The sequence below is a fragment of the Pogonomyrmex barbatus genome, unplaced genomic scaffold (assembly GCF_055798465.1).
Source record: "Pogonomyrmex barbatus isolate J1 unplaced genomic scaffold, ASM5579846v1 scaffold10, whole genome shotgun sequence".
NCBI lineage: Eukaryota > Metazoa > Arthropoda > Insecta > Hymenoptera > Formicidae > Pogonomyrmex > Pogonomyrmex barbatus.
The window spans coordinates 748,652-761,871 of NW_028297099.1; the positions used below are offsets into that span (position 1 = coordinate 748,652).

General features: G+C 34.0%; 1 protein-coding gene across 9 annotated transcripts; it reads right to left on the bottom strand.

The window, feature by feature from the left end:
* Nucleotides 1-57: 57 nt before the first annotated feature.
* On the bottom strand, nt 58-13,017 carry polybromo (protein). 9 transcript variants are annotated; one of them, XR_016137917.1, is made up of 27 exons: nt 11,610-12,378; nt 11,276-11,521; nt 11,050-11,178; nt 10,782-10,961; nt 10,267-10,711; nt 10,059-10,171; nt 9,857-9,955; nt 9,599-9,661; nt 9,342-9,494; nt 9,104-9,271; nt 8,869-9,032; nt 8,495-8,789; nt 6,966-7,171; nt 6,513-6,852; nt 5,098-5,682; nt 4,839-4,996; nt 4,488-4,660; nt 4,246-4,418; nt 4,042-4,113; nt 3,043-3,225; nt 2,649-2,771; nt 1,751-1,991; nt 1,523-1,673; nt 1,393-1,442; nt 1,207-1,324; nt 846-1,128; nt 58-436 (listed from the first exon to the last, which is right to left on the bottom strand). XR_016137917.1 is itself a non-coding variant. In XM_089070632.1 (27 exons), the coding sequence occupies exons 2-27, from the start codon at nt 11,712-11,714 to the stop codon at nt 912-914; spliced, it is 4,950 nt and encodes a 1,649-aa protein (XP_088926758.1). In that variant the 5' UTR covers nt 11,715-11,724; nt 12,993-13,017; the 3' UTR covers nt 58-911. The 9 variants fall into 9 exon arrangements, 8 of the variants coding, with proteins under 8 accessions (XP_088926758.1, XP_088926755.1, XP_088926756.1 ...); XM_089070632.1 differs by adding an exon at nt 12,993-13,017 and having other exon boundaries at nt 58-1,128; nt 11,610-11,724; XM_089070629.1 differs by adding an exon at nt 12,801-12,942 and having other exon boundaries at nt 58-1,128; nt 11,610-11,724.
* Between the last annotated feature and the right edge of the window lie 203 nt (nt 13,018-13,220).

Here is a 13,220-nt window from a genome sequence, read left to right on the forward strand (position 1 = left end):
AAAAGAGCGTAGTTAATTCTACAAATATATCGTATCAAGAAACATATGTACACGATATTTTAGTAAAAATTTCATTTTGTATTTACCAGTATGTATGTTTTCAAAATTCTTCCGATCATATCGAAAATTCTTAAAAAATAATGTACTACGAGGTTACATTGTTGCACATGAGATGCAGAATTTCGTCCTCCTTTTTTCCTTTTTGGCTATTGGTCGATAGCGAATGGATCATTTGATTAATCTCACTATATTTCCTTAATATTTTCTTAGAATTTAAAACAGTACTGACAGCTAGAGTGTGACATTTTGCATTATCAGTACACAGTTTCGTAAGTGTAGTTCCTATTTACATGTATAGCTTCCCATTATGTATGCTTTAACACAGGAAGAGTTTCAGCTTTCGTACTTCTTAATACAAGAATATGTATTACTTGCGCTATACAGAACATATAAAATTTTGTTCAAAAAGTGAAAATAAAAATTAGCAGATATTTACATAATGATGGTCTTCTATATAATATGATTTCTTATGTACACACATCATATATTCCTAAACAACATATGGTCAAAAGTGTTTAAAACAGAATTTAATGCAAACAAAAAAAAAGTAAATATTTTATATTGATTTAAAAAAAAAAATCTTTTGTTGATTGTATGAAAAAAACTTCTGAATGCCTTAATAAACATAATCAACTTACATAACACTTCCATTCAACTAAAATTTTGAGATATCACGTAACTTAACGTACAATTAAATTAAGAAAAATTAAGTATTGAAAGAATGAAAAAAGTTCTACATATAAATATTGTGACATTTAAATGATTGAATATCGTCAGTCTTTTACCTAATATCAACGTCTGTATAGCGTAGTTCGCACGTTCAAAAATCATAAATCTTAACAATTTATAAACTATAAAGTTTTATTTATGGCTAACACATCCCGCATCATCATGTTTCTGAGTGTCCATAAGGCGTTTACCACATTCCCATGGTTTCCAACACCATTACCCAGCCACTCGGCGGGCAGTTTTGTCACATCGGGAATTTGCGTATTATCCGGATTGGCGTTCATTTGCTTATCCCAATTTGATATGTAACGATTCTCTACATTTAGACCTTCAATGTACCTATAGACAAAAAGAGATATGACAAGAAAGATATTTAAACACGATATCGAGGATATCTTTCGCGTCTAAATATATTACCTCAAATATGCGTCCGAATGTAATACGCGACTTGGTCTTGGTGGCACCGCGACAAACATAGGTTCTGGTTGTTTAGCGGTAGGTAAGCTGCTTGTCTGAGTTGCGGCCGCTGAAGTTTCTACGTGAAATGTGTTTTTTCCTTATTCGTATTACATTTATATGAATGTTGTAATAATATATAATTACCTGTTTCCATCGGTGGTAATACCGTGGGTCCCTTCGAGGGCATGTAATTTCTGCAAGAATATAATCGCACAATGTTACACAATTTACAAAACAATTTACGCACGAAAGAATCAAAAAGAATAATTCTTACCTGCTCCTTTCGGAAGGCGGTATTATGCGTCCATGCGATTTGAGAATGTGCACTTCCTTAACATGTCTTGCGAGTCTTTGCACGCTCGGGAATGGTGGAACGGACTTCTTTGTTCGGCCGCAACCACGCCACTGGCACTGATATTCCACATCTATCGATAGATTGTCAAGAGAATTTAGCCCTTTGTGTCGTTCGATTTTATTCTGTTCAGCTTATAATTGTACTCACCAGTAGGGGCGTTTACGAACGATGATTGTACGTGACCGTTCTGTTCCGCGATGCAGTGATCGATACAATCAGTCATGTCCTCAAACTGCCAGTCGCAATTATCCCAACAACATTCGTACACAACATCCTGTATAGCATTTGTGCCTACTGAAGACGTACCCTTCAGCTGACCGCCATCCTCGTTCATTTTAATTGCCCGTTCCTCCCATGCTTGCTTCTCTCCCGCTGGCAATTTCCTCCACTGAAAAGAAAATGATTTTATGTTTAACGTGATCAATCCCGTTACATTACTCGTAATTCATGGCAGACAGTTGGCAAAACCGTTTTAAAAGTGGTTCGACAAACTGTTTCGATGGTTTCTCTCTTCTTCGTGAGACTTGATAATACAAATAATCATTTATACACCGAAAATAATGATGATACAAATAAATGTGCAGATGCAAAATAATGACGACACACATCGTATTGTATTTTGTATTTATGTTTTACGACTGTATATTTATTTGTATCGTATTATTTTCGATATATAAAAATATATAGAAGCTATATTGTTATAATTTGTATGTGATACTTATATATTATGGAACTAGAAAGAGAGTAGCCATTATGATGTAACATAATTTGGATAAAGGATCAAGTATGCTGAATAATGTTTTATGCAAAGTGTGTATGCAAAGTGATATCACTTTGTATATATTCAATCATATTTTTAATTCTTATTTTGTCTTAAATAAATGTCAGATGATCAAAGTTTAATGTATAGTTCAACAAATTTGATGCTTGGATGCTTGGAAGACATGGTGTAATCATGTATGAGAAAATTTATTCTGCATACATTCCTTCATCAAAATTCCACTATAATGAACTAAAAAATCAACAGTGGAAAATAAATAAATACCTCGTTGCCAACAATTCTGCTAATCTCTCCGAAGGACGATTCAGGATTGTTTTGTGTAATCTGCGTTCGCATTTTACTCGAATACAAAATATAGCCCGTAACTAATTTCTTACCCGCCGTTTTCTAAACAGAAGAGAATACACAAATTATAATGTTAACGTTTCATATGAACGAGCATATTGCCTTTATATCTCTCAATAGAGATAACATCAAATTGTCGATCTATTGTTAAGACAAGTGGTGTCTTTAAACGGTGCAGAGAACGAAAAGAGGTACGTATGCTGGCATATTTCTCTAAATAAAAAGAAAGTGAAATAAACAAAATATGATGTGTGACAATAGCTGGTAAAAATAAAAAAAAAAATAAAAATAAAGAGGTCTCGGTAAAGCCTACCTTTTTGGTTGATACAGGTGTCTGAGTATTGGAGAGCACCGGTTGAGCTTCCGTAGATCCAACGGATGGTGGACCACCAGCATCCATGCTGTCTTCCCCAACTCCTACTCCCACTCCCACTCCTAATCCTACCCCCATGCTTAGTACATCTGGTTCCAGCTTCGGTAACAATGGTGACGCTTCCTACACCATTTATGTTTATGTTACCTTTGTTATCTCTTACTACCGATCGTGAAATATATATTTTCACGACTTTCTTCAGTAGTAAAAGTTGATTCATAATAAAAGGAACTTCACGTCCGTCCGAAAAAAAGCTATCGCAAAATTCTTCCACTTTATCTTCCATATACTTAATCTCAAATATAATGTAACCGATGTAAAATCAGTTTTTTTAATTTAATACCATCAATATGTGTATATTGATGTAACATACGTGTAACTATTAATTGGAACTTTTTGCATAAACAAATTAGTTAATATATATATATATATATATATATATATATATATATATATATATATATGTATATATATATACTCCAAAGCGAATTCTTCATTCTTACATTAGTTGGGTTAGAATGACATGGAAGCAAGATCTTTCGGTGGTGTGCTTTATGTTCGTAACGTACTAGCGATAAACCCAACAGGTGCTCTGATTTAAAATTGTCGGATGAAACCGCTCGAGACACAAATATTATGTATATATAACATATAGTTACATAATCAAAACAAAAGAAAAAAATAAATATGCCGGCATAGATTGAAAACATGCGTGTAAATGCATTCTGTTGATATAACAAAAATACTTGTATCACACGCAAATAATTCTCAATCAGATCGAAGAAAAAAGCATATTTCTGCTTTTTTCACGATAATATATTGTGATTAGACTTTTGCTATATCAGCTTATCAGGGTGTGGGATCTCTTGAAGGAACGTGCGATTGTATATTGTACGTTACTAAAAACAAGAGATATAAAATTTCGTGATTAGTAATTACCATTTCAAATTGAGCCGAGCTGGGCGTGACGGACTTGATTTGACTTTGTGTCTGAGCCACGTCGCTCGAAACCTACAACACACACGTAACATGCAAAGCGATAATTTCATAGTTAGTCGCGTATAATAAACTAGAAACATATCCTACTATTCGCTGAGTAGATATGCATCTATGTTAGTTGATGTATTTAGTTCTCATACATACTTTGGCAGGATTAATAGCCCTTCGAAAGAAGTAGATTTCATCTTCAGTTACTGCCGACGAATGATTAAACTTCTTTAAACCTTCCTGACTAAGCTTCTTCATCAAGCTTTTACTTTCATCATAAAGCGATTCACAAATGTATACGTCATCTTCTGGTATCTCCGTCGGTCTGCCTATATAATTTATCCGAATAACATTACAATAATTTCTTTTTTAATTTCATTCAAATGATGAATACTCACTGCATATGTACTCTCCATAATCAAGGACGGCACATTTTCCAACAATAGCTACAATGGGATGAGTACCATCGACAGTAGATAAAAACAATTCTTGCTTATAAAATAATTTCGTAGGCGTATGTGGCACTTCTGTAGGCATTAATAACCACGGGCCTTTGAAGTAACATTTCCCGCTAAAAATATAATGATACATTACATATATATCATTACATATATACATTACATATATATAATGATACATTACATATATATTACATACATTACATATATGATACATTACATATATCACGTAATACAAATATTTCAAGAAAATATATAAAACAAATATTTCATTATAGATTCGTTACTTACTCTTTGGTTGACCATATAGCATCGACTTGAGCTATTTGTTGTCTGCCCCCGTCTGTTGCAACATAAACAAAATCGCCGGTTTTCACAGATCCTGCGCATGTATTGTACTGCTCATAATACGTGTTTTCAGTATCCTCCGGATTATACAGTATTACATTCTAAAATATAAAATACATTCAACAATAATAATTAAAATAATTAAAAAACAAAATAGCTTATATCTCGAGCAAATGAAAAAAAAATTTATTCAACTACTAACAGGTCTTTCTTTTTCCATCAATTTTTCTCCCTCCTCCAACTCGGCGATTTCTTCTTTATGTTTTTCCAAACGTTCTTTGTATACAGAGATTACGCGTTTCGGTTCTAACATTTTTTCTCTAGGAACTAACTTCAAATGATCAGGGTCAAAATTCCAGACTTTAATCTTTTTGAACGCCCGAGCTTTTGTAGAATAACGTGACTCGCATACATAGACGTCTTTTTCTTGGAATCCTTCAGGCTGCATTCGAAAATAATCCTTCACACTTAAAACACAACATCTGCCCGCTACTTTCGCTAAAGGTACTGCGACGTGAGCGTCACTCTTGAATAATTCTTTGTCTAAAAATTTCCGCGACGCCACATGATACGTTTCACTCGGTCTGTAAAATAAATTTCCATACAACATTTGCTGACCATCTGCATTGGTCCAAAGCCTTTCTATAAGAACTACACTGTATTCCATGCCTCTCTCAGTAGGTTCAATATATGTAAAATCACCAGCCCTATATACTTCTTGGTTAAAACTCATAGAACCTCCATTGTCAGTGTTGTTTGTTTCTGTATTCGTATTTGTTTCAGAATCCTAAAATAATAAAATAAATTTTAAATTGTATATCAAGCAATAGCATTCAGCAAAAAAAGCGACTTTGCAACTTGTAAGATTTTTTTATATAATTGATTTATACATTTAGATCCAGAAGAACAAAAACTAATTGTATCAAGATTCCTATAACAACAAAATTATTTTCTTTGCAGATACTAATTGATGATAACAAGTTTCATATTCAAAAATAGAAAGATATTCTGTAAATCGAGATCAATTACTCAAAATGAATAGGAACTCAAAAACAAGAAAGTTGATATGTATGTAGGTCGGGAAATAGATTGTTTTCGAATTATCGCCATTTCTACATTGAAATTTGAAATTGCTTTGCTTTCGAATTTTTTTGTCAAAATTGAAAGAAGAGATACTCTTTACGATTTTTATAACATAATTAAAATCAAATAAAAGTTGTGGCTGCTTTAGCACTACTGAGGGTATATAAATGTGAAGTCATGATTTCTGCCAAGAGATGTTAAGCAGGCCATATCTTTGTACAGTGCATCCTATAATACTAAAAACAACTGCAACTTTTATTTAACTTTAATTATGTATAAAATTGATAAAAGCCATTTCTTAATTTTGACAATTTTATAATTAATAATTTTAATATAATTATATAATTTTGACAAAAAATTCGAAAGTAAAGCAATTTGAAATTTCAAAACATAAAAATGGTGATAACTCGAAAACATTTCCGAATCTACGTTCATATCAACTTTTTTTTATTGTTATTGGGTCTTCAATCACTTGGTATTGACCTTCACTTCTGAAATATCTGTACAATGTATTTTAAACAAGATTTAACTTGCCTTTGTCTCATTTCCATCGCAACTCTCGTCTTCGTTAGGTAAATTCAATTCTTGTTGCTGCTTTATTCTTTTAAGTTCTGCTACTTGAGAAGATAAGTCAAGAAGCGTGTAATTTAATGCCGGGGAGTGTAACAAATCTCCTCCACGGGTTACCTCATCGCGAGTACGTAGAAAAAATGCCTGGAGTTCTACACTATCTTCAAACGGTTGCGAGTCTGTACGCGATAACCTCCGCGCTCTCTCCAAGCATGTGAAAACATCTTCTTGGAATCGATCCAGCCTTTTGTAAACTCCTCGATCTAATCTTCTCTTAATCAAATCTAATGACAACCCTCGTATCCTATAGTCGAACATAAGAATATTTGTTGCATTATGTTCCTTTAAACTCAAATAAACAGCAGATAATCTTTCTAATAAAAAAAATTTTTGAAAGTATTCAAAACATCGCCATACTTTTTGCCATCGATTATATCATGTTCTGGAAGTTCAGCCATGGAATCGGAGTAACATCTTCCCTCCTCATCCTGATGATTATAAAGTGCGGTAAATATTGTTGCTAATATCTCTTGAATGGCAGCTGATACATCAGGTACACTTTCCTCATCTTCGCTCAATTGTAATTTACTTTGCAGCACTAATCTTTGAAGTATTAAAGCGTCCTAAAATATTGATTATATATTGTCATTCACATCAATACCTGTATCAGAGCTATCCTTCGACAGAAATTTCAATAAGCAATAGGGTATTAATTTGAAAAACACAGATAAAAATATATCTGTCTGTTTACTTCTGTCTCATCTTTTTTACATCTTTTTCGTGTATGTTTATCCAATTCCTTGTTTCTTAACAATCGTATAAAGCACGGCCGCACTTTTAACGGGTTTTGCATCACGTTACTGTTTAATATCTCCTGCTTGCTTTGCGCGTACATTCTCGGGATTTCGATGCGCACGCGATCAAAATTCGCTACTTAAAATTTTGAAACACATAGGATGAAAGAATCGGAAGAAAGAAGACTTGGAAGATTGAGATAAAAATGCATTAGTTGCTAACAAGATTCATATTTGAATATCATGTAGACAATCAATAAATTGTGTATATATATATATATATATATGTACATATTTAATTAGTTAAATTTATATAACATCACATGCAACACTTTTATAAGACCAAACATCGTTCGGAAAAGAGTTTATACGACGAACAAGGAACGAAGGAGCAAGTCTCACGTAACCTCCAAACTTCGACCATAAACAGATTGGGCTTTCCATCTTTTACCGCGAAATTTCAATTGGAGTTTCCATTCTTGAGTATTTTTTGATTTGGGAATCAATATTTTAAATCTAAATTTTATTTCAAAATTTACCATGCTTTTAAAGATTAACTTTCTCTTTTAATTAAATTAATATGATTGATAAATTATCAGTAACTTTTTGTTAAAAAAAAATTATAAAATACTGTATGATACATTGGAAACTAGTTTCTGTAAACAAAATCTCGCCAAAAGATCTTATAAATTTAATGTTAATTATCTTTCTTAATAATATTTGAGAAATCTTCAACATTATATCATAATTTTAATTAGGATTATATGTGGATTGTAATTGGAATTATATATTTTTGCACTTAATAAAGATAATTAATAAGATGTTACTTTAAAACAATGGGCATTATAAATAAAACGGCTTTAAAGAAAATTAGATTCTTGCAAATAAGAACTGATATAAACATCAAGTCATTGTTGTATATTATTAAGACTTTTCTAACTTATAACTTATTGCAAGTTAGTTGGGCTCTTGCATCTTGAAATCTTGAAATATTCTTATTTATTATTAATAAGGTTAATAAGTACCGATGGTGGATGCAGATTCTTTATATCAAATGAGAAATAGTATATAAATTTATATATAACTCTTATAAAGTAAAAAATCTTTACTATATATATATATATATATATATATATATATTTGTATACAAACCTTATATATTTGTGAGTCCGGCTCATTATATTTGCAAGCGTTGTCAAACATTAATATAAAATCAGACACCAACTCATCCAAATTATCATATCCATTATTCTTTAAAGTAGAAGCTATTTTTTCCATATGTATAGGCTGCTTTATCACTTCATAGTAATCTGGATACTCATTTTTATTTGGTAATTTCATGAAAATTAGAGATAACTGCCTCCCTTTTATATCGTGATAGTCTTTTATGGTGTCATATAGAGTTCGTAATTTTTGCAAATGAAGTGGTACTATCTTTTTCGGTCTCCTAAATATAGACGAGAGAAAAAGAAAATAAAGAAAATGAAAGAGCACGCTATCTCTTTTGTAGCAATTGTACGACGTACCCGACGTTTCTGGTTGGAGTTGATGCAGTAGATTTGGATCTAGGAGTATCTGGCAAAGGTCCCAACTCTTTTACTTTATCCATCAAAACTCTCTCCAATGTATTAGCATCCTCATATATCAATGAACCTTCTTCGTTATATTGACGACAATTATTAAACATTAACTAAAATATAAGAAGTTTCATAAACCAAATACTCGCAAATTGTTATGTGATTAATTAGTCAAAATAAATACTTTAAAATCCTGTATTAATTCGTTTTCGTTTTGATATTTCTCTGCTTTAATATTGGCTTCGATCGCAAGCATGTCTATAGGTTCTGCTATCACTTGATAATAATCCGGATATAATTTCTTAGAAGGTTTCTCCATAAACATTAACATAGGCTGGCGGCCGTCCTCGCACTATAAAATAATATAATACGTTATACGTTAACCGATCGCATCAAACATGATGTGTTTTGGAATTACTTACAACGTATTCTATGACACACTTGACTAGTGCATATAATCTTTTCTTCAGTGGTATATTGTCTTTATATTTTCCTCGTGTCAATAAATTTGAAGCACGTTTAATCAATTTAGGTTGCTGCGAACTATTCTCGGATTCGCTATCCGAATCAGAATCCTACAGAAATATTGAAAATTTGATATATTATCTCCTTTTTTAAAGATACTATAGGATAAAGTTATTGCAATTATCAATTTAGCATTAAGCGCGCAGTACATTACCTGATCAAATTCTAAAAGTTCTTGTACTTTCTCTTGCATTATTTTTTGTAATTTAGCAGCACACTGTAAAAAAAAAGAGAATAAACTTGATTTGCAATATTTTTCAATATTATTCCAACAATAAATTCTTTGAGTTTGATTAAGAACTGGAATTCTTTATAACATATGTATCGTATATTTTATATAACATTACGTTTTTCATAGTTAAACAAAACGACAATAAATTTAAATAAAATATGTTAATCACAAAATTATTACCTTATACAATCGAGAAGTATGCATGTTATATTTCTTAGCATTTTCAAACATGATATTCATATCTCCAGCTACTTCACTAACAGTACCATATTCACCTTTCTAAAAATCATAATTAAAAATGTCATAATACTGGTTTTCATTATATAATATCTTAATATAAAGTATATCTTTAAAGTATATCCTATAAGATATGAATATGTACCTTTATTTTTGTACGTATTTGTAATAAAGATATAGGATTCTTAATCGTCTTATAATAATCAGGATATAATCTCTTCGATGGTAATTTCCAAAAATATTCGCTCATTCTTACACCTATGCAATATAATACGAAGTACGATTTGTGAAAAATTTTGTAACACAATAGCACATTCATAATCTATAATATTATAGGATAATATAAATAATACCTTGATTATTAGGAGCTGTCCGGATAGTTTGAAATAGTTGCCATTGTTGATTATCAGCCTCTTCAGTTTCAGCAGATTCTTCTTCTTCGTCATCGCTCTCATCATCTTCATCAGGTAATGTTGCAGTTTGTGCTATTAACGATTGCGCCATAGTACGACTACCTCTTTTGCTTCTCGTTGATGGTGCGGTTGTAGCGATCTTAGGAGTGTTACTACTAAATCCGCTGTCTTGTCTTCTCGCGGCTGCCATAATTATCTTTTTCAAAAGTTTGGCGTCCTTATAAATTTGCGAACCAGGTTCGTTAAATTGACAAGCATTGCGGCACATGAGTATTAAATCTTTCTCCATATCGCCAATTGAGCTATATGCACCTTCTTGAATTTTTCTCGCAATAGTTTTTAAATCGATCGGTGTTTCAATGACATCGTAATACTCAGGATACAGCTACAACATTAATGAAATTTTAAATAAGCAGTGCGTTAATTTAAGCGTAATTTAAAGGCAAATTACAAACCTTTTTAGAAGGTTTTAGTTGAAACATAACATGAAGAGGTCTGTTATTGTCAGTGGGATCAGTTGCTGTCATAACAGCTGCAAACAAATCTTCAAATAGTTGCATAGTTTCTTCATCGAGATTCATTGAACTCTCAGAAGTATCTTCTGCATCATCTTGCCGTGTTGTTACTTTACGTGTCTAAACACATATATTGTAATACATTGATAATTTTATCACATTGTCATATACGTAAAAAAAATTTAAGGGTTTCATTAAATCAAATTACCAATCTCCCAACTTTTAGAATAAGTTTTCCTTTAGGTTCTGGATCTTCATATTCCTCCATAATACGATTTTTAGTATTTATACATAATTCCCATAATTCAGTCGCATCTTTGTATTCAGGCGAGGTACGCTATACAAATTATACATAGAAGCATCTCGTTTGCAAAGAAATAGATAACTAGCAATAACAATTAATATTTAAATATGCATAAAACATAAGATCTTACCATGTAGAAAGCTTTGGCGTTGTTAACCATAAGCTGAATATCAGCCGCAAGATCATCCATATCACGATATTCATCAGTTTTTAATTTCTGTTGCACTTTCAAAAGATCTATAGGATTAGAAACAACTTCGTAGTATCCTGGTTCCTGCCTACGTTTCGGAACACGTATAAATGCATCACATAGCAGGGATCCATCCTCCTTCTTTTGATTACGAAGTACGTCATATAATTGTTGGCACAAATCGCTCTGTGCAAGACACGAATAATTAATGCATATTTGAGAAACAAACATACAATCTACATATAAATATTATGAGATTATGGCACACACTCACAGGATCCAGTTTTTTCCTCCTTTTCGTTGGCTCTGGAGGGATATCGTCGCCGTCATCCTCGGTGCCACGACTCGCCACTGACGATGTTCTACGTCGCTTGTTCATCCTGACGTATCTTAAAAAGTCACAAGGTATAAGTGGATAGGGGATCTTTAGTGGTGCATCACAACAGAGATCCGCTACATCGTTCGTCGAACGCTACCACCTTCGCGATGCAAAGGCTCCTGGTAGCTATCAGCGGGAGTAGAGCACAAAATTTGTAAACAAATGTACGTGCGCATACATACGTTCACGTACGTGTGCGCGTGCATATACATAAAAAGGGTTCTTGAACTAAACGTGGGGCCTATTCGTCGAATCGTCGTGCCGCTATTATCAGAGATACACGTCGGGCTTATCGCGATTCGCGCGGCGGACTAAGTCCTGGGACGAGGTTGCCGGATTGAATCTCTCACACGCGTGCGGCGGATCTCACGTCCCGAGTCCCGACTCGCGTACGTTAGTTAACTCTCGTGTGAATTCCTCGAGAAGCGAGACGTCACGTATACACGCGGAGAGAGGGGGGAGAAAGCCAGTAAGATAGACGGAGAAGGAGAGAGAGATGGAGCGCGAGCCGAGACACACGGACTGGCAGCTAAAAAAAATCATGCCGCCATGATAAGTCGTCACTGCGCTTTAAAATGCGGCGACGTGCACGGCTTCGAGCCGCTGGCTTTGAACGTGCCGCGAGCCGCGTTTACACCGTCATTGATTATCAACGTGCCGTTGCCGTGTTTCACCGCGGACGTACGTCGAGAAACGCGTTTAACGCGTCCCTTCGCCTCCTTCGCGTCTCGATGCGTCCGGTTTCACGCCCTCCCCGGCATAGCCGCATTCCAACCGAAATTTGCCGCCATATCCGGAATGCGCGAGTCCGCAACGGTCCGCATCATACCCACGGAATCTCGAGGACGTTGAAACGCGACGGCGATTCCGTTCGAGGCACCCACCGTCTTACCACCGCGTTCCTTTTTTTCTAATTCTCTCTCTCTCTCTCTCTCTCTCTCTCTGTCTTCTTCTCTTTCTCTCCTTTCTCTTTTCTCTCTCCTGGGCTCTCACCTGACTTGGCGCCCTTACGAGAGAATTTTCATTAAAGCGCGAGACATATATATGTGTAAAAATCTTTTCGAGAAAGCGCAAAACAAAGCGTACCACGCTTCTCATTCGCGTTCCTGGACGACACACGTCTCGGTCGACGCCATGCTGCGAGCGATCTCGTTAATTCCGCTGATCGTACAATATAAAACCCGTGTCGATCGCGAGAGTTTCCTGTCTGTTCGACTGGCAACCGTTCCGTCTTTATCGATCAGCACGTCTTAACACGCATTAATAATTGATAATTACAGTTACCACCACCGAGGCACTATTTAAGCAGCCAGCTCTGGGTAAATTTTCCAACGACCATCAAATAGATCCGAAGATAATGGAAGAAATTGACATTACTGATTGTCGATATATAAATTTATCAATATAAAAACGGCTTTATAATGTGGTATGTGTGTATTAAATTTATGATTTATTATTGCACAGATGTTTAATTAATAAGTATGTATTTATGACGCGATTATAAAA